At 40.4% G+C, this 26590-nt stretch overlaps 1 protein-coding gene across 1 annotated transcript; it reads right to left on the bottom strand.

The window, feature by feature from the left end:
* Positions 1 to 5227: 5227 nt before the first annotated feature.
* On the bottom strand, positions 5228 to 5785 carry LOC127130555 (secreted RxLR effector protein 161-like). Its single transcript, XM_051059543.1, has one exon. It carries the CDS (start codon positions 5783 to 5785, stop codon positions 5228 to 5230), a length of 558 nt encoding a protein of 185 aa, XP_050915500.1.
* Between the last annotated feature and the right edge of the window lie 20805 nt (positions 5786 to 26590).

Here is a 26590-nt window from a genome sequence, read left to right as displayed (position 1 = left end):
TTCAAGTGAGAAAAGGACCCCACTAAATCATAAAAAATGCAGTAAAATTTTGTTGTCTTATGCCATGCACCTGTAGAGGTGTGTATCATGTAAATGATAGTAAATAAAAAATAACAAAAAGAAGGGAAAATGAAGATTTGATCAAAATAGGAAAAATATGAAAAAATGAGAGAATCTTCACTTTTTTGACTTTTTTTTTAATTTTTAAATAATAATAATAAGATAAAAAATACTAGTAAGTAAATATTTTTGTGTTTTTCTTTAATTTTTAAAAGGGTAAAAATAATAAATAATATAAATACACTAAAAATGAAATAAAACATAAAGTTAATTTTTTTGAATTTTCCTAATTAAGGATAAAAAGTGAACAAAGCTCTCGAGTTATATATATATATATATATATATATATATATATATATATATATATATATATATATATATATATATATATATATATATATATTTCACTTCTAAGATAAATACATTAAAAACTAAACTCTAAAAAAAAGAAAATTAGACATGGAAAAAATTGGGGCGCTACCGTTGTCTATACTTAATTATTTTTAAATTAAAGGATATGAGTGACATGAGTATTCATATAATCTTTGTAAAAGATAATTAAGTATGAAGGATCCAAATTTTGTCTTTCAGTGAAAGGAAGGACATGAAGTGACAATAAGATTAGAAACTTGCCTTCATTGGGGAATTAGAAAGATCATATCCAACATAGGGGTTGGTCCTTAGATCAATAATGAGATCATCTCCAACACGTGGGTTTGTGCCTAGATCGACAACAAGATCATCTCCAACATGAGTGTTAGTGTCTAGATTGACAACAAGATCATCTCTAACATGAGCCTTGGTGCCTAAAAGGACAACAAGATGTCCAACACGAGGGTTGAGGCCTAAATCGACAACACGATCATCTCCAACATGAGTGTCGGGGCCTAGATCGACAACAAGATCATCTCCAACACGAGTGTTAGGTTCTAGATCGATAATAAAATCATCTCCAACACGAGTGTTGGTGCTTAGATCGACAACAAGATAATCTCTAACACGAGCGTTGGTGCCTAGATTGACAATAAGATAATCTCTAACACGAGTGTTAGTGCCAGATTGACAACAAGATCATCTCCAACATGAGTGTTGTTGCCTAGATCGACAACAAGATCATTTCCAACACGAGTGTTAGTGCCTAAATCGACAACAAGATTATCTCCAACACAAATGTTGGTGTCTGGATCGATAACAAGATAATCTCTAACATGAGTGATGGTGCCTAGATTGACAACAAGAATGAATACACCATTATTTAGAGTTTTCATCTCGATTTCTTCAAAAACCAAGGGAACATAACCGAGGTAAAAATTAAGTTCAAGTTAATAAATAAAATATTATTTAGAGTATTCTTCTCGATTTTCTAAAAAACCGAAGAATAAGATGATTTATAAAATAAATGCGTTTTTTTGATTCTAAATAAAATATAAAATTGCAGGAGTTGTAAATAAAATAAAATATAAAATATAAAATTATGGTTAAACTGAAAGCTCTGTCATAAAATGTATTATTTATAGTAGTGTGTGGCGGTTGCTAAAAAGCATGATGATATTGCTTGGTTTTCTCTTGTAGTTAATAATTTATCTAATGTTATTAGAGCTTCATGCAAGCGCAAAAATATTCTTAGAGAAAGTCAAATTATTAAAATAATATAAGCATTAGAGAGTGGAGAAATTTTAAATGACTGCGACTTGAATAAAGAAACTACACTAACAAGAGATCATAGAGATACTATATGGGGATCACATTATGGTACATTACTAAGGTTAGTTTTTTCCCTTCTAGGTGTGATGTGCTATATATGATTTTAAAAGATAGTCTTAGCTCAGACCAACGAGTTGAAACTCGTCAATTATTGAATACTTTGCAATCCTTTGAATTTATTTTTAAATTTTTTTTATGAGAAATATATTGCGAGTTGCTAATCATTTGTCTCAAACATTGTAAAGAAAAGATCAAGATATTGTAAATGCTATGAAATTGGTTAAAGTATCAAAGAAAAGATTGAAAAATATGAGAGAAGATGGTTGGTTTAGTCTACTCGATGAAATGTCATTGTTTTGCATGAAGCATAATATTAACATTATAAATATGGATGACACACTCATGTTACATGGAAAACCAAGATGTAACCTTGAAATAGTTTCAAACTTGCATCACTTTCAAGTCAATGTATTTTATCAGGCGATTGATAGACAACTTCAAGAGTCGAATAACAGTTTTACAGGGGTGAATAGTGAATTTCTTATTTGTATAGCAAGTTTAAGTCCCTAAGATTTATTTTCTACATTTGACAAGGAAAAGTCGATTAACTTGACTCGATTTTTACCATTAGAATTTTATTTGATAGAGTTTATGGGACTCGACAATCAACTTAAAAACCACATCATGGATGTTTATTTTTGTGAGAAATTTTCTAATTTACAGGGAATTAGTGATCTTTCAAGAATGGTGGTGGAAACTAGAAAACACATTGTCTATCCTTTGGTGTGTTTGCTTCGGAAGTTGAATTTACTTTTGCTCGTGGCTACAACAACCATTGAAAAGAAGTTTTTTAGCTATGAATTTTGTGAAGAATCAACTGCGCAACTGTATGAGAGAATAATTTTTGAATGATTGTTTAGTAACATAAATAGAGAATGATATATTTGACATTGTTGAAAATAAAAAAAATCTTAAAATACTTTCAAAAAAATAAAGACACGTAGAAAACAATTATATCCTTAAATATTAAGTTGTCTTTAATATTTTGCTATACATTAATATTTTGTTATGTAATATTTAACTTTTTAGATATACATTATCAGCATTTTATGCATAAGTATTTATACACTTTTATGAATATTTACATTAATTCTAATCTTTATATAAAAAATAGAGCTTGACACCAGTTGTTAAAAATTCTGGATCCAAAAATTGGTCATCAAATTTTACATCATTTGGAATTGAAGCAAACTCCCGGGCAAACAACTTTGTCATGACAAACTTCTCAAGAACCTGTAAAAGATTTAAAAAAAATAGGTAAAGCAATTAGCAAATATACATAATTGATTGAACCTAAAGATATATTATTACTGAAAGTGAACAAGAATCCCGTCGGCGTTTTCCATTACTCTGTGTATTGTGGTGTCATTGGAGCTTCATCCAAATCCAAACAAATTAAATTTCAAAACATCAAGTAACAAAATTTCAACCAGAAAACTATATGGTTCAGTTCAGACATTTTAGTGGAGTCACATATTCTAAGAGTTCCAACATCAAACACCCGGTGTTCAATTCAAACAGCTCAATAATTTGCATTATGGACGAGAGACGAGTGAGGAAAGATCTGTCCATTAGTTGGGTTGAAATTGAAAATGAGGTCCATGCTTTCAGAAGATCTTCTTTGTAAAAAATTATGTGCTTTATATGTTCTTCATGTATGACAAACATTAATTGTGTTGAAACTGAAAATGAGGTTCACGCTTTCAAATTTAAGGAGGTTTGTAATCTCACAGTTAAACAAAGTGATTTTTGCAATAAAGCATGATGTTGACTTATGTCAGTCATCATTAGAAGAAGTAGAAACTTTTAGTAAAAAAACAATTTATAAAGACTAAAACAAAATTTTAAATATTTATGTGGACGTAAAACATAATTAATCCATTTATCTACGCTAAAGCAAGAGTCTAACCCGCCTTGATCGGTCCTGTTTGTTTGCCATTGTATATATTCTAAAATTATCTATTTTTAAATTAAGAGAAAATAACTTCATAGTATCATAATATTTATCCCCTCCATTTCTTTCTAAGTATTCTTTTTTTGAAAAAAAATAATTTATTTTTAATTGTCATTTGTAAAGAATGTATTTGTCAAAATTATTCATAGATAATTATTATAGATAGAGAAAAAGTAAAATGAATATAATAAATAATCAAGGGTATTATGATTAGTTTTTTTAAATATGTCTAAAAAATTAAAAAATGACATTTAAAAAAGAATGAGAAGAGTAATAGAATACTTCAAAGAAACTTTTTTAATATGTATTATATCGGATAATTTCTATAAAATTTTTCTTCATAAGACTTCTACCTAACATTTATAATTTGTTTTTTTTTATTGAATATGGTTTTTTTGTTCCGGCTAAAAACTTCCAAGTAAGTTTTTTTTTTCTTCTATATGTAAAATGATTTGTTTTTGGTATAAAAATACTCACAAAAAATATTCCACATAAATTTTCTGGGGTGATATATATTTTTCTAACGGTACAATTTGAAAGGTGCAATAAATTTTCTGGGGTGATGTATTTTTTTTCTAACGGTACAATTTAAAGGGTGCAATGGCAAGATTATTTGTCCTAGATAGAAAATTTTTGAAGCTTGACAGGTCGAATACATATATCAGAAGGTGTTGGAACAAGACACCACAAATTTTGTGAACAATGATGAATAAATTTGGATGTGGAGAATGAAAAAAGAGACTTATGCTCGTGCGCGCGGAGAATGAAAAAAGAGACTTATACGCGTGCGCGCGCGCACACTCTCACACGCATAGAGTGTGTGTGTGTGTGTGTGTGTGTGTGTGAGAGAGAGAGAGAGAGAGAGAGAGAGAGAGAGAGAGAGAGAGAGAGAGAGAGAGAGAGAGAGAGAATTGAAGGTGAGAGGTTATGCTTGCATTAACCTAGGATGAGAATGCATCCTATACATTTATACATGAGTTACAATATGATTGAGAAAGAAAATAACTAAGTAAAGTAACAAAAAGTACAAAAGTCGAGCTTGTAACCGGTTACATCAAAATTAAATCTCTTTCAGTGGTAACTGGTTACACCTGACATAAAAATAAAATATCTTCCAGTGGTAACCTGTTAGCACAATAAGTTAATTGGTTACAACAAAACACCACTTTTCCACTACTTGGATGAGCTTCTGACCTTGCTATAACCGGTTAACACGGGGTGGTAACCGGTTACATCACTTAAATTACTTGAATAAATTTCAACATAACATTTTAATTCAAGTGCTGCAAGTCTTCCATGTTCATGATCATCTTCAACCTCTTGAACACATCATTTGTGACTCCCTAAGTTAGCAAATCAACAACTTGGTCCTCACTTCTATAATACCCCAATCGTAACCTTCTTTCACTAACAAGTTCCCTTAAGTAGTGAAACCTCGTCTCAATATGCTTAATCCTCCCATGTGTAATTGGGTTCATAAGCCACACCCTCACCCTCATTGTTGCCCAGCTCCTCCAATAGATTCATAAGCCACACGACTTGACATGCACATAACAAAGCAACAATGTACTCGACCTCACAATATGAGAGTGAAACTACTGGCTCCATCTTCGAACACCATAAGATTGGTGTCACACCAAATGTAAATATGTATCCAACTATAGACTTTCGATGATCTTTATCTCCGCACCAGTTGGAATCAGTAAAACCGAGCAAATTGTAGTTTTTTCTCGTACCCGCTGCGGGGAAGAGAATTACGTAGCCAACAGAACCTTTGATGTATCGTAGGATCCTCTTAACTACTTCCAAGTGAGACACCTTCGGTCTCCCAATGAATCTACTTACAATATTGACACTAAACGCCAAGTCTGGTCGTGTATTGCACAAGTAACGCAAGGATCCAATCAACCTCCTATATTGAGTTGGATCAACATCTTGCTCATCCTCATTCTTAGACAATTGCATCCTTGGTTCAACTGAAGAAATGGCACCATTGCAATTCTCCATTTCAAACTTCTTCAATATCTCAAGAGCATATCTTCTTTGGTGCATGAGCAGTCCCCTTTTGGACTTGTGGAACTCAATACCAAGGAAGTATGTCATGAGACCAAGGCCGATCATCTCAAACTCTTTCACAAGTTCACTCTTGAACTTTGAAATACAATTTTCATTGCTGCTTGTGATCAATAAGTCATCTACATATATACAAAGGATAATTACTCCTTCACTCGTATTCGTCTTCATATACACTTCATGCCCGGATAAACATTTCTTGAAGCTAACATCCTTTAGGAGACCATCTATTCTTTTATTCCAAGCTCTTGGAGCCTGCTTCAAACCATATAACGCTTTCTTCAACTTGTAGAACTTCAGCTCTTGGTCTTTCACAACAAAACTAGGGGATGTCCTACATATACCTCCTCTTCAAGCGGTCCGTTCAAAAACTCGGATTTGACATCCATTTGGTAGATAGGCCAATTATGGTTATTTGCAATGCCAACAACAAGCCTAATGGTTTCAATCCTAGCAACTGGTGTAAATACCTCTTCAAAATCTATGACGTCTCTTTGCAAAAATCCCTTAGCCACCAATCGAGCCTTATGCTTGATTATCTCACCCTTGTGATTTGCTTTCACTTTGAACACACACCTCACACTAATTGGCTTCTTTCCTTTTGGTAAATCAACCAACTCCCAATTATTATTCTTCTCAATGGATTCCATCTCCTCTTTCATAACGCAAATCCATTTTAGATCACTTAAAACCTCTTCCATATTAACTGGTTTGGATTCGGCTATAAGTGAAAAATGAATGAAAATCACCATCATCATTGACTTTGATGTCTTGGAGTAGATCACAATCTTGGATCTTTGAGGCAAACCCCTTTTCCTTGTTGGCCTTCTGATATTTACTTCATTTCGGGCTTCGATGATAGGTTGTTCTTCTCTTTCACTTTCTTCAAAATTGGAAATTTCGAAGCTATAATCGGTTACAACTTTCTGGTAACCGATTAAGGCTTACATGTAACCAGTTAACATATGCTGGTAACCGGTTATACCCTATTGCACTTTCTTCAATTCATCGCTTACGACATACCTAATGACCATGATCCTCCTGTTTACAACATCATACAATTTGTAACCACCGGTAGAGAGATATCCAATAAGTATCATCAGTTCTCCTTTGTCATCCAACTTCTTTCTAAGTTGTCCTGGAACATGTCAGTATGCTACGAAACCAAATACTATCAAATGGTTCAGATTCGGTTTGAATCCCGACCATGCTTCCTCCTGTGTCACATTCTTAAGCTTCTTTTTAAGGCATCTATTTAACTAATAGGCAGTTGTGGATACCGTTTTTTCCCATAACTCTTTCGGAAAGTTTTTCCCCTTTAGCGTGCTTCTCACCATGTTCATGATCGATCAATTCTTTCTTTCAGCTACACCATTTTACTATGGTGTATTGGGTGGTACTACCTAATGTGCAATCCCTTCTTGATCACAAAACTTCCCAAAGTCATATGAGACATATTCGCCTCCACCATTTATTTTAAGCACTTTGAGTTTTTGACCACTTTGCCTATCAACCATGGAATTGAACTTCTTAAACACTTCGAATGTCTCATCCTTTCTCTTGATTAGGTATGTCCATAGCTTTCTACTATGATCACCGATAAGTGTGAGAAAATACCTATTACTACCAATGAAATCTACTTGCATCGGTCCACACACATCCGAATACACCACCTCAAGGTGATTCTTGGTCTTACGGTCTACATCCTTGGTGAATTTACCCTTATGTTGCTTCGCTTGCAAAATTCTTCACAAATTTGAACTGGTATGTTGATCGATGCAACCCCGTTATCATTCTCTTCTTTTGCAAGTCTTTGAGATCTCTAAAGTTGAGATGCCTAAGACGATAGTGCCAAATCCAATATTCTCTAATTGATGAAGTAGGAAGACATCTATGCTCCATAACCTTCAACTCAACCATGAAAGTTCTATTGACATCCATAGGCGCTTTAAGGATCAAAGCTCCCTTTGCATCTATAACGTGCAATCCCTTGTTTTCCATGTGAATCTTGTAACCCTTCTCAAGTAATTGGCCAATAATTAGAAGGTTACATTTGATTCCCTCAATGTACAAGACATTTTTGATCAAGTAATGCCCACCATCCCTCCTCATGATCAAAACATCACCAATCCCATCAACCACGAGAGTAGTGTCATCCGCGAAATTTACTTTGTTCTTTATGGCACAATTGATTTTGACAAACCAGTCATTCCTCCCCGTTGTAGCACCTCAAATTTGCACCTACCATTATGCATACATTTTCATATTAGGTCATAGCATATCCTGATCCCTTGCATATCATTTGCATTGTTCCCAGTTGCCTCAAATGCAAGACAGTCAAGGAATTAGGTCAAACCAACCTCCTGATCAGTCAACCAAGCAAGCAGAGGAATTTCTCATTGAACCAAGGCCTTGGGGATTGTCCAACAAGTTCACATGGTTTGGAGGTCTATTTGAAGTATTTTGGTCAAGGGTTAAGGGCTCAGAGGTCAGCAGTTCATACACAGACAGTCAAAAACCCTAAAAAAGTCAACTGTCAGTCAAAGCAGTGGATGGTGGTCATTCTTGTGGAATTTGGGCACCATGGTCAACAATCAAGAGTTCATACAACTTGGGACATCATTTGAAGTCAAATTCTCAAGGAATTAGGGTTTGGAATTCATCAGTCAATGCATAATCAGACAAAAACCCTAATAGTCAACTGTTGGTCAACTGTCCATTTAATCAGAGATTTGATGATTGGAATTGGTTTGTGGGAGTTCATTCATGTCCAAATAGTCATCATATATCATGCCAAACCCCATCATGGAAGAATTTGAAGCCAGATCATGAATTTCCCAAAACGGAAACTGGGCCTGTAACTGAAACTTACCAAAAATGGAAAGTTTTGATCCTCAAACTTACATTGTGATACAAGCCTCAAATGAATTTTTGCCCAACATGAAAGTTGAAGATCTTGTTCTCCCATTTCCAAAAAGTCCTAGAACTCTCAATTCCCATGTGTGGTTGGCAAGTTATGATCGAATCGATTTCAGAAAATCTTGAACTTCAAAGAGCCATATCTCCCAAACCGTTTGGCCAAATTTGGTGGGGTTTTTTCCTACAAACCACATTTTTCATCCTCTTTCCAAAAATATAAATTTCATGAGCCAAAACTTCACCAATCAAAATGGCATATTTTGACCTTTTTCATTTAAATGGAAGTTTGACCAAGAGTTGACTTTTTGACTCAAACATGTTTTCAGCATTTGGCCAATTGGGACAGCTCATAAATGTCATTTAGAAGGTGTTTGCAAGGTCAAATTATGCAGCCCATGTGAATATTGTTTGGTTGCTTGAATTGTAAGAAAGTACCATTTAACCATACTTGCACCATACTTGTCCATGCCTTGCCTTGTACCTCAAAAGGACAGCATTATGCAGCAACTTTTTCTGTCATTAGAGCCTCACTTACAGCCTAAAATTAATAGCAAAACAAAGAACCATGCTTAGTTGCTTAAGAATTGGAAAAAGGACATGTCCAATTCATGAACCATACTTGCAACCTTGCCTTGTACTACTGTCCCATAGCAGAATTTTGGACAACACCATTTCCTGTTAATTGAGAACATGACAGCATTAGTAACCAACAGGAGGGATTTCACTCTGTTGGCATTTGGCATTTTTTGAAACCTACTGTCAAAGCTCACAAAAGACAAGACCTTGGCTTGGCTTGTCACAAGAAGAAAACACCATTTTTTCCTGTCATGCTGCACAGTAATTAAAAGCATAATCAAATACATTTTTGACAGCACCAAACCTAGAAAATCAATCATCCAATAACTCATTCACTTTGCTTTGGCCATTTTGCCGAAAAGTTGTCAAGACTCCAACAGCACAGCCATGCCTTGTACTGTCCAGCAGGCATTGTGCAATTTTTCTGTCCTTTTGAAATCCAATTGAAGCAGCTACAAACCACACACCTTGGCCCTATTGGAGGGAACTGTCAAATTACCACAGTTCCAAGAGATTACATGGCAACCAAAAACAACAGCCACAGCAGGTTTTAGGGATGGGAGTTTTTCTGTCATTTGAAAAGACTAACTGCTGCATAAACCATGTTGTAGAAATGCATCCTGGGCCATTTTGGACAAAACAAGTCATCAAAACTTCCAAAATACAAAGAGCCTGCTGAGAGCCAACAGTAGAAGGAATAGCAAGAGACCATACCTCCATACCATGCAGCAGACCTAAGATGTATCTTCTGTCCTTTTGAGCAGCAGGACAAAAACCACTTGGCCAAGGCAAATGAAAAGGAGGCTGCTGAGATCAAAAAGAAAAAACCCCTGCTGTTAACATTTGAGTTTATCTGTCCAAAACAACATGGCAAAACCAACTATTCTCACATTTTCATTCAGCATTTTTGAATCAACAACAGTAGCCTAACAACCTTCATTTGAAAAAGCATTGTCAAACCCTGCTGTGCAATTAAAGAAAGGACCAATACACACACTGTCCAAACTCAAGCATTTCAAAAACCTGTCTGCAGCATAGAACAACGATTGACAGTAACAGCAGGGCACATTGGTGGGGACTGGTAGTAGCAGTAACAGCAAGAGGGCATGATCAAGAAGGATTCTGCTCAGATCCATTCAGGGGCAACCAACAAACTTCATCTATTCTAACCAAAACCCTTGGCCATTTCCTCAAAAACCTTGCAGCCACCAAACCAAAAGGACCTAACCCCATTCATTCAAACTCATCACACAAAAAAAACATCCAACTCACTCACACAAAAGTCTCTTCACACTCACTCCAACTCACCTGGCCTTTGGTATTTTTCTGTCATCAACACAGTAGAACAAACATCCACCAACCTTGCTTGGTAACCAAAACCTCACTTGCCTTTTTCCAACAAAAGCCTGGCCCTTTGCATTTGGTCTAAAGGAAAGCATCCATCCTGCAAAAACCACAAGACCACAAACCAAACCACACACCCTTGGCCATTTTCTGTCCAAAACCAAAAAAAACTTCCTTCAAACCTTGCCTTGCCTTGTGTGTAAAACCTTGCCTTGCCAACAAACTTGCTAGCAGCAAGCCAATCAGTCACCTTGACTTGGCCCTTCTGCATCTCCTGTCATGAAAAGCCTAGCAGCATCATACCACCATTCACAGCAGAAAACACCTGGTGCTAAAGACCACCCCTTTGGCATTTGAAAACCTGTCATGAAATAGCCATAACAAAACCTGCACACAGCATTATCTCAAACCAAAGCTTTTTTGCTCACTTTTAAAACCTCACCTTGCCTTGCATTTTCAAATAAAGTCTGTCCAAACACAAAAGAACTCAAGCCTTGCATTTATGTTTGGACCATCAATTCATCACTCTGAAACCCTACTGGCAGCATCCATTGCAACCAACAAACCAACAGAAATCCTTCATTCTAAAAAATTGCATCCTTTAGCCATTTCCTAAAACAGTCCAAACTTCCAATAAAAAACCTGGCATTGTGATTTTCCACCATTCAAGCATCACCCTAAATCAATGCAGCCAACATAATCAACCAGAAAGCCTTGTTTCTCATTCACTCAAAAAACACATTTTGCACTTTTCAAAAAAAAAACAGTTAATCAAACTCCAAGTAAACAAGCCATCCAAAGCAAAGCTAGCATCATCATTCATCATCAAGAAGGCCATTGGACAACTGTTGCACTTCAATAACATCCAAAAGCATCAGCAACACAACTGCTTTTCCAAATAAGTAAGTTTTCGAGTTCCATGATTTCTCAAATTGACACATGTTTGGAATAGGTTTTTTAATGCTGAATTTAGTGATGCTTTCACTTTTTGGATTGGTTGCCTATTCATGAAGATATGATGAGATAAAGTTTGATACTTGAAAATGTTTCCTTTGATTTCTTGTTGTGTGGTTCGAATTAATGAAAATAGGGTTTGGATTGTTGTTGTATGATGTTTGATGATTACAATGGTATGCTCAATTGACATTTTTGGGGAGAAATTAAGAAATTCGAATTTGGGGATGATGATGAACATAAACCCTAGTTTCCCAATTTATTTTTCCAGAATTTTTCACATTCTCACGTGTTACTGTGCCATTCCCCACTAGCCAATGAAAACATTTCATTTTCTGGACCAAAACACGGTCGTTTTGATAAGTGACTGGGTTATTTACAAAAATGCCATTCTCCCAATATTAATCCAATTAACTTCTTCACTTTGATCACCAATCTTCCAAAATTCATAACTTGCTCATTTTTGATCCAATTTGAATGGGATTTTTTGTGTTGTGTTCATCATGATCTCTACTTTTTTATCATAATTTTTCCAGAATTTTTGGATGAGTGGTTTTTAAATGGCCTTAGGGTTTGTGACATGTGACCAAATTTTGTACATCTTGCCAAAACATTTGTGAAATGATGAGAATGTATCCAATGGTTCCCAAATTTTTTGTGCTTAAACTAGACACATTCATGGTGATTTTGGTATAAAGTTTGTGAATTTATCATTTGTGGTTTGCTGGTTATGATTTTTTGAAGTTATGTGCTATATTTGTTGCTACATGGATGACATACACTTTCACAATTTTTGTTCACATGCTTCCTTACATCCAAATGACCCCAAATTTTGCATGAACCTACTCTTGTATGTCTAGTTCACATGTGAATTTTCTTGGATTTATTTGAGCTATTTTCCTAATTGTTTGAGATTTTCTCCCCTGCCTAGTCAAATGTTGACCTTGTGTGACACATGTTCCCATTGCATTTGTGAAATTCTCATACTTTATTGGATGGACATGAAATTTGACATGTGATAACTAGACATCCTCATCTTTGCCATGGCTTTAGTCCCATTCATTTATCATACACCATTCTTGACTTATGATTTTTCTAAGTTGATGCATGTTTGGTTGACTTCTTTGAGCATGTTCAAATTGGCTTTGTCTTTCTGATTTTCATTGACTGCCTTCCACTTGTCCAAATGGGATGAAATTTGACATGCTTACCATGCTATGTGTTAGGTTTGATCATGATTTATTTGGTGATTTTTGAAAAATGTTTAGATTGGTTTTGAGTCCAGTCTTTCTGTTGACTTCTATGAGCTTCTGTTTGCCATGTTTTGACCTAAATGGTTCATGAAATGATGATAGTGATTGATATGAGTGTGAACCCAATTGGTTCTGTTTCTTAATTGTTTGAACATGATTTTGGATACTTAACCCTTGCTGTTTTGACTTTCTCATTCACTTTTGACCCTAGGCTTGCCCTAGTGGTCCTGTTACTCACCTTTGAGTTTGCGATTTCAGGTTGACCATCAAATGGCCATTGTGACCAATTCTTTTTGATTGAGCTTGCTCAAATATCACTGTCTAACCCTCTTTGTTTTGTAGGTGGCTTGGCTCACATGCCTTAAGCCTTGTGCCTTGCACATCCATGTGCCTCCAATTGACTGTTGGTTTCTGTTTCTGTTTGTTTTGTTGCATACTAACATCTGCTTGACTGTTTCAGGTACTTTAGTTGCTTAGTTCCTTGTGAACTTTTTGCTTTGCTTTGCTTGTATAAGCAATTTGCATTGAGGTATGTCTCTTTCACTTCATGTAGTCTGGAAGACCTGGCTTGTTACTTGGCCAGGCAACTGTCTGAAGTCCTCCTTAAGAGGCAATGTTTGTGGTTGTTTACTTTTGTCCTTGCATAGAGTCAAAGACCTCCTAAGCGAAGAGGCAATTGGTGGAAGGTAGGGATATGCAATCTATCCCCCACTATTCAGTGTGTCATCTGCTTTGCTCACACCACTGTGTTGATGCATTACAGGTAAAAACCCAAGATCTTGTGCCATTGCACAGTTGAGTCAGTCTTAAATGTGTAGAAGGGTTCCCACTTTCTGAACCCACACATTCTTGTCTTGAGCTCTCCCAGGCCAGGGATAAGAGCTGTGAGGTCTCATCCTCACTTCATCCTTTCATCTGCTTCACCTTAGCCCCTCAATGGCAAGGTTAAGAGCAACACTCACCCCATTCCAGAGGTTTGTTTGTTGAGGTTGATATGACCCCTTGACTAAAACCTAACCCTTGTTTGAGCCACTTGTTTGTGTATAGCGTGTGCTATCTGTGCTTGTAGGATTGTTTGACTTGCTTCCTGTGCAAGTTAGGATAGTTTGACTTGCTTCCTGTGCAAGTTAGGATAGTTTGACTTGCTTCCTGTGCAAGATAGGATTGTTTGACTTGCTTCCTGTGCAAGTTAGGTTTAGTTTAGACTTGCTTCCTGCGCAAGTAGGTTTTGCTTGGCTTGCTTCCTGTGCAAGTTAAGTGTGTGTGGCTTGCTCCCTGTGTGAGCCATACTTAGGATAGGTTGGCCCTTGTGCCATTTAGCTAGAAACCTTAACTTAGGGATGATTTGCATGATAACATCTAGGCTCGAGTCGTAGTCTCCCTAGTTGTGTCTCCCTCTGTTATCTGGTTAGGCTAGACCCTTGTCCCTGCGTAGGGGAACTACATCGCCCTGATCTTCATACCAGATGAAGTATGTAGGCAGGAGATTGAGCTGATCTCTCCGGGCGCCCTTTTTTCTTTTTTGTGTGAGTCGTTTGACAGTTGCTAGGCTCGAGTGCCTGACTCCTTAGCAATTTGTTGTCTGTTTGTTTGAGTGTGTGCTTGACAGTTATAGGCTGAGTCCCCGACTCCCTATCTATCTGTTGTGTTGTTTAGGTTCGGATGTCAATGTAAGTCCAGTGATTGGCATTTGGGCTCCATGTTTGCCTCTATCTGTTGTGGTGTTTAGGTTCGGATGCTGACATAAGTCCAGTGATTGGCAGTCGGGCTCCACGTTCGCCTTTGTCTGTTTGTTTGTGTGCGTGTTAGCCGAGCTACGAATGCTCTGATTCTTCTCTCGTCCGAGAAGATACGTATGCATAGGATGCGATATCCTAGCGAGCATGTGTCGTTTCCCCAGTCCGAACTACTTCGACTCTGATGTCTATGCCTGATAGACTAAGTAGGCCCAGGATACGATATCCTGCCGAGTCAGTTTCGGTCAGTCTCTTGCGTTTCTTTCAGCCAGTGTGTGTGAGTATTTGAGCAGTGTTTAGCAACCAATTTCCTTCCTTTTGTGCGTGGATCCCGTAGAGTACTACGGATGCGTAGGGGTGCTAATACCTTCCCTTCGCATAACCGACTCCCGAACCCTTTCTCTTTGGTCGCGAGACCATGTTCTTTCCCAGGTTTACTCTGAGCGTTTCCTTTCCCTCTTTTGGGATAAATAACGCACGGTGGCGGCTCTGTTGTTCTTTCTTTTCCCGCCGGTTTTTCGCGCGATGCGACAGCTGGCGACTCCACTGGGGACTACAAGAGAAGTTGACCTATGCTGGTCCATCTTCCCTGAGCGAGTCTCTCCTAGCGCTCTCTAGGTTAGGGTTTTGGTTGCTTTGTGCTGTGTTTATTTATTGCATTCATTATTTACTGTTTGCATTCATTGTCTATTGTTTGCATTTATGTTTGCATTAATGTTTGCATTTATTCATCTGTTCACCTGGCTGGTTGTTGTTTCTCTCTGTGTGGGGGGGAAGAGTCAGTTGAGGTAAAAGGTCCAATACCCAGACCATGAGTGCAATCTAGGATACCTAGGAATAGAGTGATTCATGGGAAGCGGGTGGTATGGCGCCACTTAGCGGAACATTGATATCACGAGCAGTTCAGACCCTGGTGGGATGCTGTCGTTACATACTTCGGGTGTGTATATGACAGTATTCTGCGAAAGGTTATTTATGCTGCGTTTCTCTCAAGCTTTACCCTGGCCTAGACTACACCCGTGAGTGGGGAAGGGTTATTTCATCACAGGTACCATTGGTGACTCAGTTCTGTTGGTGACTTGGTTCTGATGGTGACTTTGTGTTCAGACAGTGTTCAGTTAACCTTAAGTGGGATTTATGTTCCGATTTTGACTGAAGCTTCGACCTAGTGATCAGAGATTGCACAACCAGCCAGTCCAGTCTGCATCATGTGCATCATAGCATATTTATTTTTCAAAAGAAACGCAAAAAAAAAAATCATCAAAAAAAAAAAGAAAAAGAAAAAAAAACTAATCCCTGCATGCATATCATTTCTCAGGTACATTCCCGAGCTTGTCTACTGATAGAGATGGCAACGGTTCCCGAGCTGAAGCGGAAGACCTGTTCCTACAGTTTCCACCGTGAGCCGTTGACTCCACTAGTTGAGTTGGGTAGTCTCGTGACAGACGATCGACTGGAGAGTTTTGTTGGGCGGTACGGAGATATCTTGACAGTATTGAAGACAGTAGTAGATCCAGTGCCTCTGCAGACACTACTTCAGTTTTATGACCCAGAGCTTCATTGTTTCACTTTCCAGGATTATCAGTTGGCGCCTACTCTCGAGGAGTACTCTATTCTGTTGAGTGTTCCTATCCAGCATCAGGTTCCTTTCTTGGATGTGCCCAAGGAGGTTGATTTCAGAGTTGTTGCCAGAGCTCTCCACTTGGGTATCAAGGAAGTCAGTGATAGTTGGAAGTCCAGTGGGGATGTTGTAGGATTGCCTTTGAAGTTTCTGTTGAGGGTAGCTAGAGAAAAAGCGGAGAAAGGAAGTTGGGAAGCCTTTCATGCTCAGTTGGCCGTCATGATATATGGGATCGTCTTGTTTCCGAGTATGCCCAATTTTGTTGACTATGCTGCAGTTAGTATTTTCATTGGAGGAAATCCAGTTCCTACTCTATTGGCTGACACTTACTATGCTATTCACAGTAGGCATGGTAAGGGTGGGGCTATCAGGTGTTGTCTCCCACTTTTGCTCAGATGGTTCTTGTCTCTTCTGCCAGTCAGTGGACCTTTTGTGGATGCTCAGGGCACGCATAAATGGACTCAGAGGGTTATGTCTCTTACCTCCTATGATATCAGGTGGCAATCTTACCGGATGGATGTGCGTAACGTCATTATGAGCTGTGGAGGATTCCGTAATGTGCCACTCATAGGGACTAGGGGTTGCATCAATTACAACCCAGTTCTTTCTCTTCGCCAGTTGGGGTTTGTGATGAGTAGAAGACCACTCGAAGCAGAGATAGCTGAGAGTTTTTGTTTTGAGAAGAAGGATGACCCTGTTAGGTTGGAGCAGATTGGAAGAGCTTGGAAGTCCATTGGTGTCAGAGATGGATCCGTCTTAGGGAAGAAGTTTGCCGTTGCTATGCCCGATTACACTGATTGGGTCAAGGAGAGAGTAGAAACTTTGTTGTTACCCTACGATAGGATGGAGCCGTTGCAGGAGCAACCACCTTTGATCCTTGCTGAGAGTGTGTCTGCGGAGCACTACAAGCAAGCCCTAATGGAGAATCGCCGTTTGAGAGAGAAGGAGCAAGATACTCATATGGAGCTGTACAAAGCCAAAGCTGATAAGCTGCACTTGGCCCATCAACTCAGGGAAGTGCAAGGAGAAGATGCTAGCAGACTGAGAAGTAAGAAGAGATCCTACGAGGAGATGGAGAGTATGTTAGATGCAGAACACCGGGAGCGCTTGAGACTGCAGAGAGCAGAAGCCAGTTATCAGAAGAAGATCAGAGACTTGGAGAAGCAACTCAGAGACAAAGATGCTCAGTTGAAGAAGGAGATGGAGTTGAGACAAAGATCAGAGGACCACCTTGGAGGAGAAGTCTTGGAGCTCAGAAGACAGTTGACAGAGAAGATCACTCCTTTACCAGATTGCTCAGAATGCTCGCTGTTGATAGACCAGTGCCATTACCTGAAGACCCTCATTCCGGAAGACCGTCTGTCTTAGTTTGTATCTCTGATTGCATTTTGTTGAGAATCACCTCCAGGCTTGTTGGATGGGATTCATTTGCGTGCAAGCCATCTCTTGGATCTTTTTGTTAAGAATCACCTCCAGGCTTGTTGGATGGGATTCTTTTCTTTTGTACGTTGTTTATTCAGATATTCTGTTGACATTGGTTGTATGCCTTTTTACCCTTATGTGTATATAAGGATGTCAGCATTTCCCTGTATCTGTTTGTTCTCTTGTTGCTGCAGGTTGCCATCTTTTCAGGATGGGTCAGGCTCTTTGAATGCCTGAGAAATGAGCATATCATGTGCATCATACGCATCATTAGCATCATACTCATATCATTTTGCATAACAGGTGTTCTTGATCGTGACTTCTCACTCTTGGTTCCTGTTCAGGCAGGATAGCTGATCAACGTCCGCACCGCTACTTAACAAGACTGAATCGACAGAGAAGTATGGATCAATTTCAAGCTGAGTTGGCTGAGATGAAGGCTAGCATGGCCCAGTTTATGAATATGATGCAAGGGGTTGCGCAAGGTCAAGAAGAGCTTCGAGCTATGGTTCAGAGACAAGAGGCTGCAAATCCACCGATCAACCATGCTCCGCCAGAGGGAGGCCCAGTCGATGATAACAATATTGCTGCTGCTGTACCCGTCAACAACTATGCTGTAGGTGATGAGTTAGGGGGTATTCGAATCAACGGTCAACCTATTGTTCCAGATGCCGCTAATGCCAGAGTAGTCCGTGCTCCGGCCCGCAATCCTGTTCCGATTGTTGACAGACAAGAGGATTTGTTCTCTCTGCTCAGTGAAGACGAAGACGTTCTGGGAAGGGTTAATGAGAGAGACCGCAAAGTTGAAGCTCTTGCTGAGAAGATCCGTGCTATGGAAAGTCAGAATTCTCTCGGTTTTGATGTTACCAATATGGGGTTGGTTGAAGGTTTGAGAATCCCTCACAAGTTCAAAGCACCGTCCTTCGACAAATACAACGGTACTTCTTGCCCTCGCACCCATGTGCAGGCTTACTATCGGAAAATCTCTGCGTATACCGATGATGAAAAGATGTGGATGTATTTTTTCCAAGATAGTCTATCTGGGGCTTCTTTGGACTGGTACATGGAATTGAAGAGAGATTCGATCCGATGCTGGAGAGATCTGGGTGAGGCCTTCTTGAGGCAGTACAAACACAACATGGACATGGCACCGAGCCGGACTCAGCTGCAGAGTCTTTGTCAGAAATCCAATGAAAGCTTCAAGGAGTATGCCCAGAGGTGGCGTGAACTGGCTGCTAGAGTTCAACCCCCTATGCTGGAGAGGGAGTTGACAGATATGTTTATCGGTACTCTTCAAGGTGTGTTTATGGACCGGATGGGGAGCTGCCCATTCGGTAGTTTTTCTGATGTTGTCATTTGTGGAGAGAGGACTGAGAGTCTAATCAAAGCTGGTAGGATCCATGATGCTGGTTCCTCGTCTTCATTAAAGAAACCCTTCTCTGGGGCACCTCGCCGTAGAGAAGGAGAGACCAATGCTGTACAGCACAGAGGGGGTGTGTACAGAGCAAATGCTAACAGAGATCAATATCGCCCAGTGGCTGCAGTGACTATTCCGGCACCTCAACCTCGTCAACAACAACAACCAAGAGTTCAACAACCGCAACAACAACAACAACAGCAACGTCCTTATCAGCCCAGACAGAAATTGCAGGCTGATAGGAGATTTGATCCACTGCCCATGTCTTACACAGAATTATTACCCGAACTACTCAAGTTGGGGATGATTGAGTTGCGTACAATGGCTCCGCCTACAGTGCTGCCTCCCGGCTATGATGCTAATGTTAGATGTGACTTTCATTCTGGGGCACCAGGCCACCATACTGAGAAATGTCGAGCTCTCCAGCACAAGGTTCAAGATTTGATTGATGCCAAGGCGATCAACTTCGCTCCAGTGCCTAATGTCGTAAACAACCCTATGCCTCAGCATGGTGGGCATAGAGTGAACAATATTGAAGGGAAAGAAGCTGAAGATCTGGTTGTTAATGTTGATGATGTTCAGACTTCTCTGCTAGTCGTGAAGGGTCGTCTGCTGAAGGGGAGTGTCTACCCGGGCTGTGATGAAGATTGTTTGGGCTGTGCAGAATCTGAGAATGGTTGCGACCAGTTAAGGGCCGGTATCCAGGGTATGATGGATGAAGGTTGTTTGCAATTCAGTAGGGCTGTAAAAGATCGTGGAACAACGTCAACTATCACCATTTACTTTAAACCGTCTGAAGAACGTGGACAAAGGGTTGTTAGTGCACCTGCAGCAAATGGTACCCCAGTTACCATTCCCGTGCCTGTAACCATCAGTGTTCCAACTACTATCGTTGCGCCTGGAAGAAGGGTTGTTGAGAATAGTAAAGCAGTGCCGTGGAAGTATGATAATGCTCACCGCAATTACAGAAGGGCTGAAGGTCAGACGAGACCAGTGAATCAAACTCCAGTGACAATTGGTTTACCGAATAGAGTTCCTGCAACTGTTGGTCCGGCTGTGGATAATGTAGGGGGTCCAGGAGGTTTTACCAGAAGCGGTCGTCTGTTCGCACCACAGCCTTTGAGGGACAACAATGCTGAAGCTCTCGCCAGAGCAAAGGGTAAGCAAGCTGTGGTTGAGGAAGAACCTGTCCAGAAGGAAACGCCCGAGGGGTCATTTGAGAAGGACGTGGAGGAGTTTATGAAGATAATCAAGAAGAGTGACTACAAGATTGTGGATCAGTTAAATCAGACTCCGTCCAAGATTTCTATACTCTCACTGTTGATGTGCTCTGAAGCACACCGTAATGCCTTGCTGAAGATGTTGAATCTGGCTTACGTGCCTCAGGAGATTTCTGTCAATCAACTGGAAGGTGTGATGGCCAATGTGAGCACCAGACATGGTGTAGGTTTCACCAACTTGGATTTACCACCTGAAGGGCGAAACCATAACAAAGCCTTGCACATCACCATGGAGTGCAAGGGGGCAGTGTTGTCTCATGTATTGGTAGACACCGGGTCGTCGCTGAATGTGTTGCCTAAGCAGATTCTGAGGAAGATTGATGCGGAAGGGTTTGTGCTTAATCCCAGTGACCTGATCGTTCGTGCTTTCGACGGATCCAAGCGTTCTGTGTGTGGGGAAGTTACCTTGCCTGTGAAGATAGGTCCTGAGGTATTCGATATCATCTTCTATGTTATGGACATCCAGCCCGCCTATAGTTGTTTGTTGGGGCGTCCGTGGATTCATGCAGCAGGGGCAGTCTCGTCGACACTCCATCAAAAGCTCAAGTATGTCTGGAACGGTCAGATTGTAACTGTGTGCGGTGAAGAAGAGATTCTGGTGAGTCATCTGTCCTCGTTCAAATATGTTGAGGTGGATGGCGAGATCCACGAAACCTTATGCCAGGCGTTTGAGACTGTGGCTCTTGAGAAGGTGGCGTACGCCGAGCAGAGGAAGTCAGGTGCTTCAATCACTTCTTACAAGCAGGCTAAGGAGGTTGTTGATTCTGGCAAAACTGAAGGCTGGGGCAAGATGGTGGATTTGCCGGTTAAAGAAGACAAATTTGGTGTTGGTTATGAGCCTCTCCTAGCAGAGCAGAATGGTCGAGCGGGTCCGAGTACCTTTACCAGCGCTGGGCTGATGAATCATGGCGACGTCTCTGCAACCGGTATTGAAGACTGTGACAGCGATTGTGATTTGGACAACTGGGTTCGCCCGTGTGCACCAGGGGGGTCTATCAACAACTGGACGGCTGAAGAAGTGGTTCAAGTTACTCTTCTGACAGAGTAATTTTCTGTTGTTTTGTCATTTTGCATGAAAATCCTACGTTCTGCCCAAGGCGTAGTGATTCATTTTTGTAGGGCCTCATCATGTTTTAATGATTATCATTAATGAAGGACATTTTTTGAACAAACTTTGTGATCCTTGTCTTTCTATTTTCTGTTTTCACTTTTTTCAAAACAATAAAAATGGCAATGTTTTTGTTTTTGGTGACTTTATTGAACTCTTTTTCTAAAACAAAGCATCAAACATGCAGAAGCGATCTTATGGCATTCACTATGAACAGTTCTGTTATGGCTCAGTATGATTTCGATAATCCCATCTATCAAGCTGAAGAGGAGAGTGAGGAAGACTGTGAACTCCCTGCAGAATTGGCCAGGTTACTGAAGCAGGAGGAAAGGGTCATCCAACCTCATCAGGAGGAGTTGGAAACTGTTAATCTGGGTACTAAGGACGACAAAAGAGAAATCAAGATTGGGGCTGCCTTAGAGGACTCTGTCAAGAGGAGGCTGATTGAGATGCTGAGAGAATATGTGGAGATATTTGCCTGGTCATATCAAGATATGCCTGGATTGGATACAGATATTGTGATGCACCGATTACCTCTTAGAGAAGGATGTCCTTCAGTCAAGCAGAAGCTTCGTAGAACGAGTCCTGACATGGCAACTAAGATCAAGGAAGAGGTTCAGAAGCAGTGGGATGCGGGTTTTCTGGCTGTTACCAGTTATCCACCGTGGGTGGCCAACATCGTTCCTGTGCCGAAGAAGGATGGTAAAGTCAGAATGTGTGTCGATTACCGGGATTTGAATAGAGCGAGTCCGAAAGATGATTTCCCATTACCTCACATTGATGTATTGGTTGATAATACGGCTCAATCCTCGGTATTCTCTTTCATGGATGGTTTCTCCGGATATAATCAGATCAAGATGGCGCCAGAGGACATGGAAAAGACGACATTCATTACACCTTGGGGCACGTTCTGCTATAAGGTGATGCCATTTGGGCTAAAGAATGCTGGTGCTACCTATCAGAGGGCAATGACGACTCTCTTTCATGACATGATGCACAAAGAAATTGAAGTGTACGTGGATGATATGATTGCGAAGTCGCAGACAGAAGAGGAGCACCTGGTTAATTTGCAGAAGCTGTTCGACCGGTTGAGAAAGTTCAGACTAAGGTTGAATCCGAACAAGTGTACGTTTGGGGTGAGGTCCGGGAAGCTCTTAGGCTTCATTGTCAGTGAGAAAGGGATCGAGGTTGATCCAGCTAAAGTCAAAGCTATTCAAGAGATGCCTGAACCGAAAACGGAGAAGCAAGTCCGTGGGTTTTTAGGGAGGTTGAACTACATTGCAAGGTTCATATCTCATCTAACTGCTACATGTGAACCAATCTTCAAACTGCTTAGAAAGAATCAAGCGATCAAGTGGAATGATGATTGTCAGAAAGCTTTTGACAAGATTAAGGAGTATTTGCAGAAACCTCCAATCCTTATACCTCCAGTTCCTGGGAGACCTCTGATAATGTACCTGTCAGTGACTGAGAACTCGATGGGGTGTGTATTGGGACAGCATGACGAGTCTGGTCGAAAAGAGCATGCCATATACTACCTTAGCAAAAAGTTTACCGACTGTGAAACAAGATATTCACTGCTCGAGAAAACTTGCTGTGCTTTGGCCTGGGCTGCTCGCCGACTGAGGCAGTATATGTTGAACCATACTACCTTGTTGATTTCTAAGATGGATCCAGTAAAGTACATCTTTGAGAAGCCAGCTCTCACCGGACGTGTTGCCCGTTGGCAGATGATCTTAACGGAGTATGATATTCAGTACACGTCGCAGAAAGCCATCAAAGGTAGTATTCTGTCAGACTATCTCGCCGAACAACCGATTGAAGATTATCAGCCTATGATGTTTGAATTCCCTGATGAAGACATTATGTATCTCAAGATGAAAGACTGCGAAGAACCTCTCGTCGAGGAAGGACCGGACCCGGATGACAAATGGACACTGATGTTTGATGGGGCTGTGAACATGAACGGTAACGGTGTTGGGGCAGTATTGATTAATCCCAAAGGTGCTCATATACCTTTTTCTGCCAGATTGACGTTTGACGTCACCAACAACGAAGCTGAGTATGAGGCTTGTATCATGGGGATAGAAGAAGCCATTGATCTGAGGATCAAAACCCTTGACATATTTGGAGATTCCGCTCTAGTGGTCAATCAAGTCAATGGAGATTGGAATACGAACCAGCCGCATTTGATTCCGTATAGAGATTATACCAGAAGAATACTGACGTTCTTCAAGAAGGTGAAGTTGTATCATGTCCCCCGGGATGAGAATCAAATGGCTGATGCTTTGGCTACTTTGTCGTCTATGATCAAAGTTCATTGGTGGAATCATGTGCCACATATTGAAGTGAATCGACTCGAGAGGCCTGCGTATGTGTTTGCAGCCGAGTCTGTTGTGGGTGATGAGAAGCCGTGGTTTTATGACATCAAGAATTTCCTCAAGACTCAAGAGTATCCTGAAGGTGCGTCTAAGAATGACAAGAAAACCCTGAGGAGGCTAGCTGGAAGCTTCTACTTGAATCAGGATGATGTGTTGTATAAAAGAAACTTTGACATGGTCTTGCTCAGATGCGTGGACAGACCCGAGGCAGACATGTTAATGCAAGAAGTGCATGAAGGTTCCTTCGGTACTCATGCCGGCGGACATGCAATGGCTAAGAAATTGTTGAGAGCGGGTTATTACTGGATGACTATGGAATCCGATTGTTTCAAGTATGCTCGGAAGTGCCATAAGTGTCAAATCTATGCTGATAAGGTGCACGTACCACCAAGCCCTCTGAATATCATGAATTCGCCTTGGCCGTTTGCCATGTGGGGCATTGATATGATTGGGAAGATTGAGCCTACTGCTTCGAATGGACATCGCTTCATCTTGGTTGCGATTGACTATTTCACCAAATGGGTAGAAGCAGCTTCTTATGCTAACGTTACCAAACAAGTGGTTACCCGGTTCATCAAGAAAGAAATCATATGTCGTTATGGAGTTCTTGAGAGAATCATCACTGACAACGGTTCGAATCTCAATAACAAGATGATGAAAGAACTTTGTAAAGATTTCAAAATTGAACATCACAATTCTTCTCCTTACAGACCGAAGATGAATGGTGCTGTAGAAGCGGCGAACAAGAATATCAAGAAGATTGTGCAGAAGATGGTCGTTACGTACAAGGATTGGCATGAAATGTTGCCTTTCGCTTTGCATGGGTACCGTACCTCAGTACGTACGTCGACCGGGGCAACCCCCTACTCCCTTGTGTATGGTATGGAAGCTGTCCTACCTGTGGAAGTGGAGATTCCTTCTCTGAGAGTTTTATTGGATGTCAAGCTGGACGAAGCCGAGTGGATTCGAACAAGGTTTAACGAGTTGAGCCTTATCGAGGAGAGACGACTAGCAGCTGTATGTCATGGACAGTTGTATCAGAGAAGGATGAAGCGAGCCTTTGATCAGAAAGTGCGTCCTCGAAGCTATCAGATCGGTGATCTAGTTTTGAAGAGGATCCTCCCTCCCGGTACAGACAACAGGGGCAAGTGGACTCCTAATTACGAAGGTCCGTATGTTGTGAAGAAGGTTTTCTCCGGCGGAGCCTTGATGCTTACAACTATGGATGGTGAGGATTTTCCGTCTCCTGTCAACTCAGATGTAGTCAAAAAATACTTCGCATAAATTGACCCGCTGGACGAAAAGAAAAAAGAGTCCAGGCAAAAAAGGGGCATCCCGGCGAACCAAAAACAGAAAGAAAAGGTTCGGGCAAAAATTAGGGATAAAAATAAAAAAATTGTACACCCGGTAAGTCGAAAACCCGCAAGGGCGGCTTAGGCAAAAATGGGTATCCCGGTGGATTGAAAACCCGAAAGGGCGATCCAGGCAAAAGTTAGGGATTAAAGCGAAGACTACAGTCTGAGTTGTCTGTACTTCATCAAGCTTTATCGTCTGCCATCTCGAAAGATGTGATCCGTCCAGTCGTTCTTCTCAGAAAGCAAGGAGTTGGGAAGAAAACTGATGATCTGTGAGTTATAACAGAATTGGGAAGTAGTGGATGCCGTGTTCACGTTGCCATTAGGATAGATTTTTCCTTTTGTACGCAATTACCTCTTTCTAGGAATTGCTTCCCAATGTATTTTGCCTCTTCAGGCACATTTCAATTAATAAAAGTCGTTATTCAGATAAATAGCTCTCTTGTTTTTATTTTTACTGTTTTGTTTGCAAAATGTCCGAATTTTTGATAAGCATTGCATATATAAGAACATAAAGGCTACACAACAATGTGCAGAATGATAAAACCTTTGAAAATCATTTTGAATGTTGAGAACACTTGAGCGTATCTTGTCCATGTATCCCCTGGGGGCATTTTGTTGTGACTGTTTTTCAGGTTGACATCTGTGAGGACGTTTCCTCAACAGATATTTTCCCCAAGCAAGCTTGAAAGCTATCAGAGTTATGTTCCCCTGCGAAGACGTCTGTGGATAGTGTTTTCTATTCCCCAACAGATCTAAGGATGGCCTGTCCCCAGCAGGCCTGTATTTGCCGATTTCCTCCCCGAGCGAGGCAGGTTCATTGAATTTTATCTCCAGCATTTATCCTATCTGTGGACTGAAGGATATCCCCAGCGGAGTTTACCTTTTCCCAGCAGCAGTGATATTCTCCAACATGAGTGTGAAGTCGCTTTACCATTCCTCAAGCAGAGTTCCCCGCAGAATATTTCCCCAAGAGGAGTCTCCCCACAGAGTCAGAGTATCTGATCATTTCGGCTCCCTAGCCAGGGTCCATTTGCATTTTGCATGTAGTAATCATTGCATCCTCAAAAATTGCGTAGCATTCCCATTCAATATGGAGCATTACGCCATAGAAAAATTCAAACATATGCATTCATGTGTTAACTTCACCAGACCGTATCCCCGACAGAGGCGGATCATTTCATTCAACATCAGCACAGCAAGACTGCTACAGTTGCTCTTGACAGCATTCAGAATTGTTTATTCCCCACAGAGGTTTATTTCCTCACCCGATGGTGACAGAGGTTTATTTCCTCACCCGATGGTGACGGAAAGTTTGTTTCTCCTCAGTGAGACCCCCAGCAAGTGGTCAACCTTGCCTTGACATATCTAAA

The sequence above is a fragment of the Lathyrus oleraceus genome, chromosome 3 (assembly GCF_024323335.1).
Source record: "Lathyrus oleraceus cultivar Zhongwan6 chromosome 3, CAAS_Psat_ZW6_1.0, whole genome shotgun sequence".
Taxonomy (NCBI): domain Eukaryota; kingdom Viridiplantae; phylum Streptophyta; class Magnoliopsida; order Fabales; family Fabaceae; genus Lathyrus; species Lathyrus oleraceus.
The sequence above is the reverse complement of the archived record's forward strand: the minus strand, read 5'-3'. Positions and strand labels throughout refer to the sequence as shown.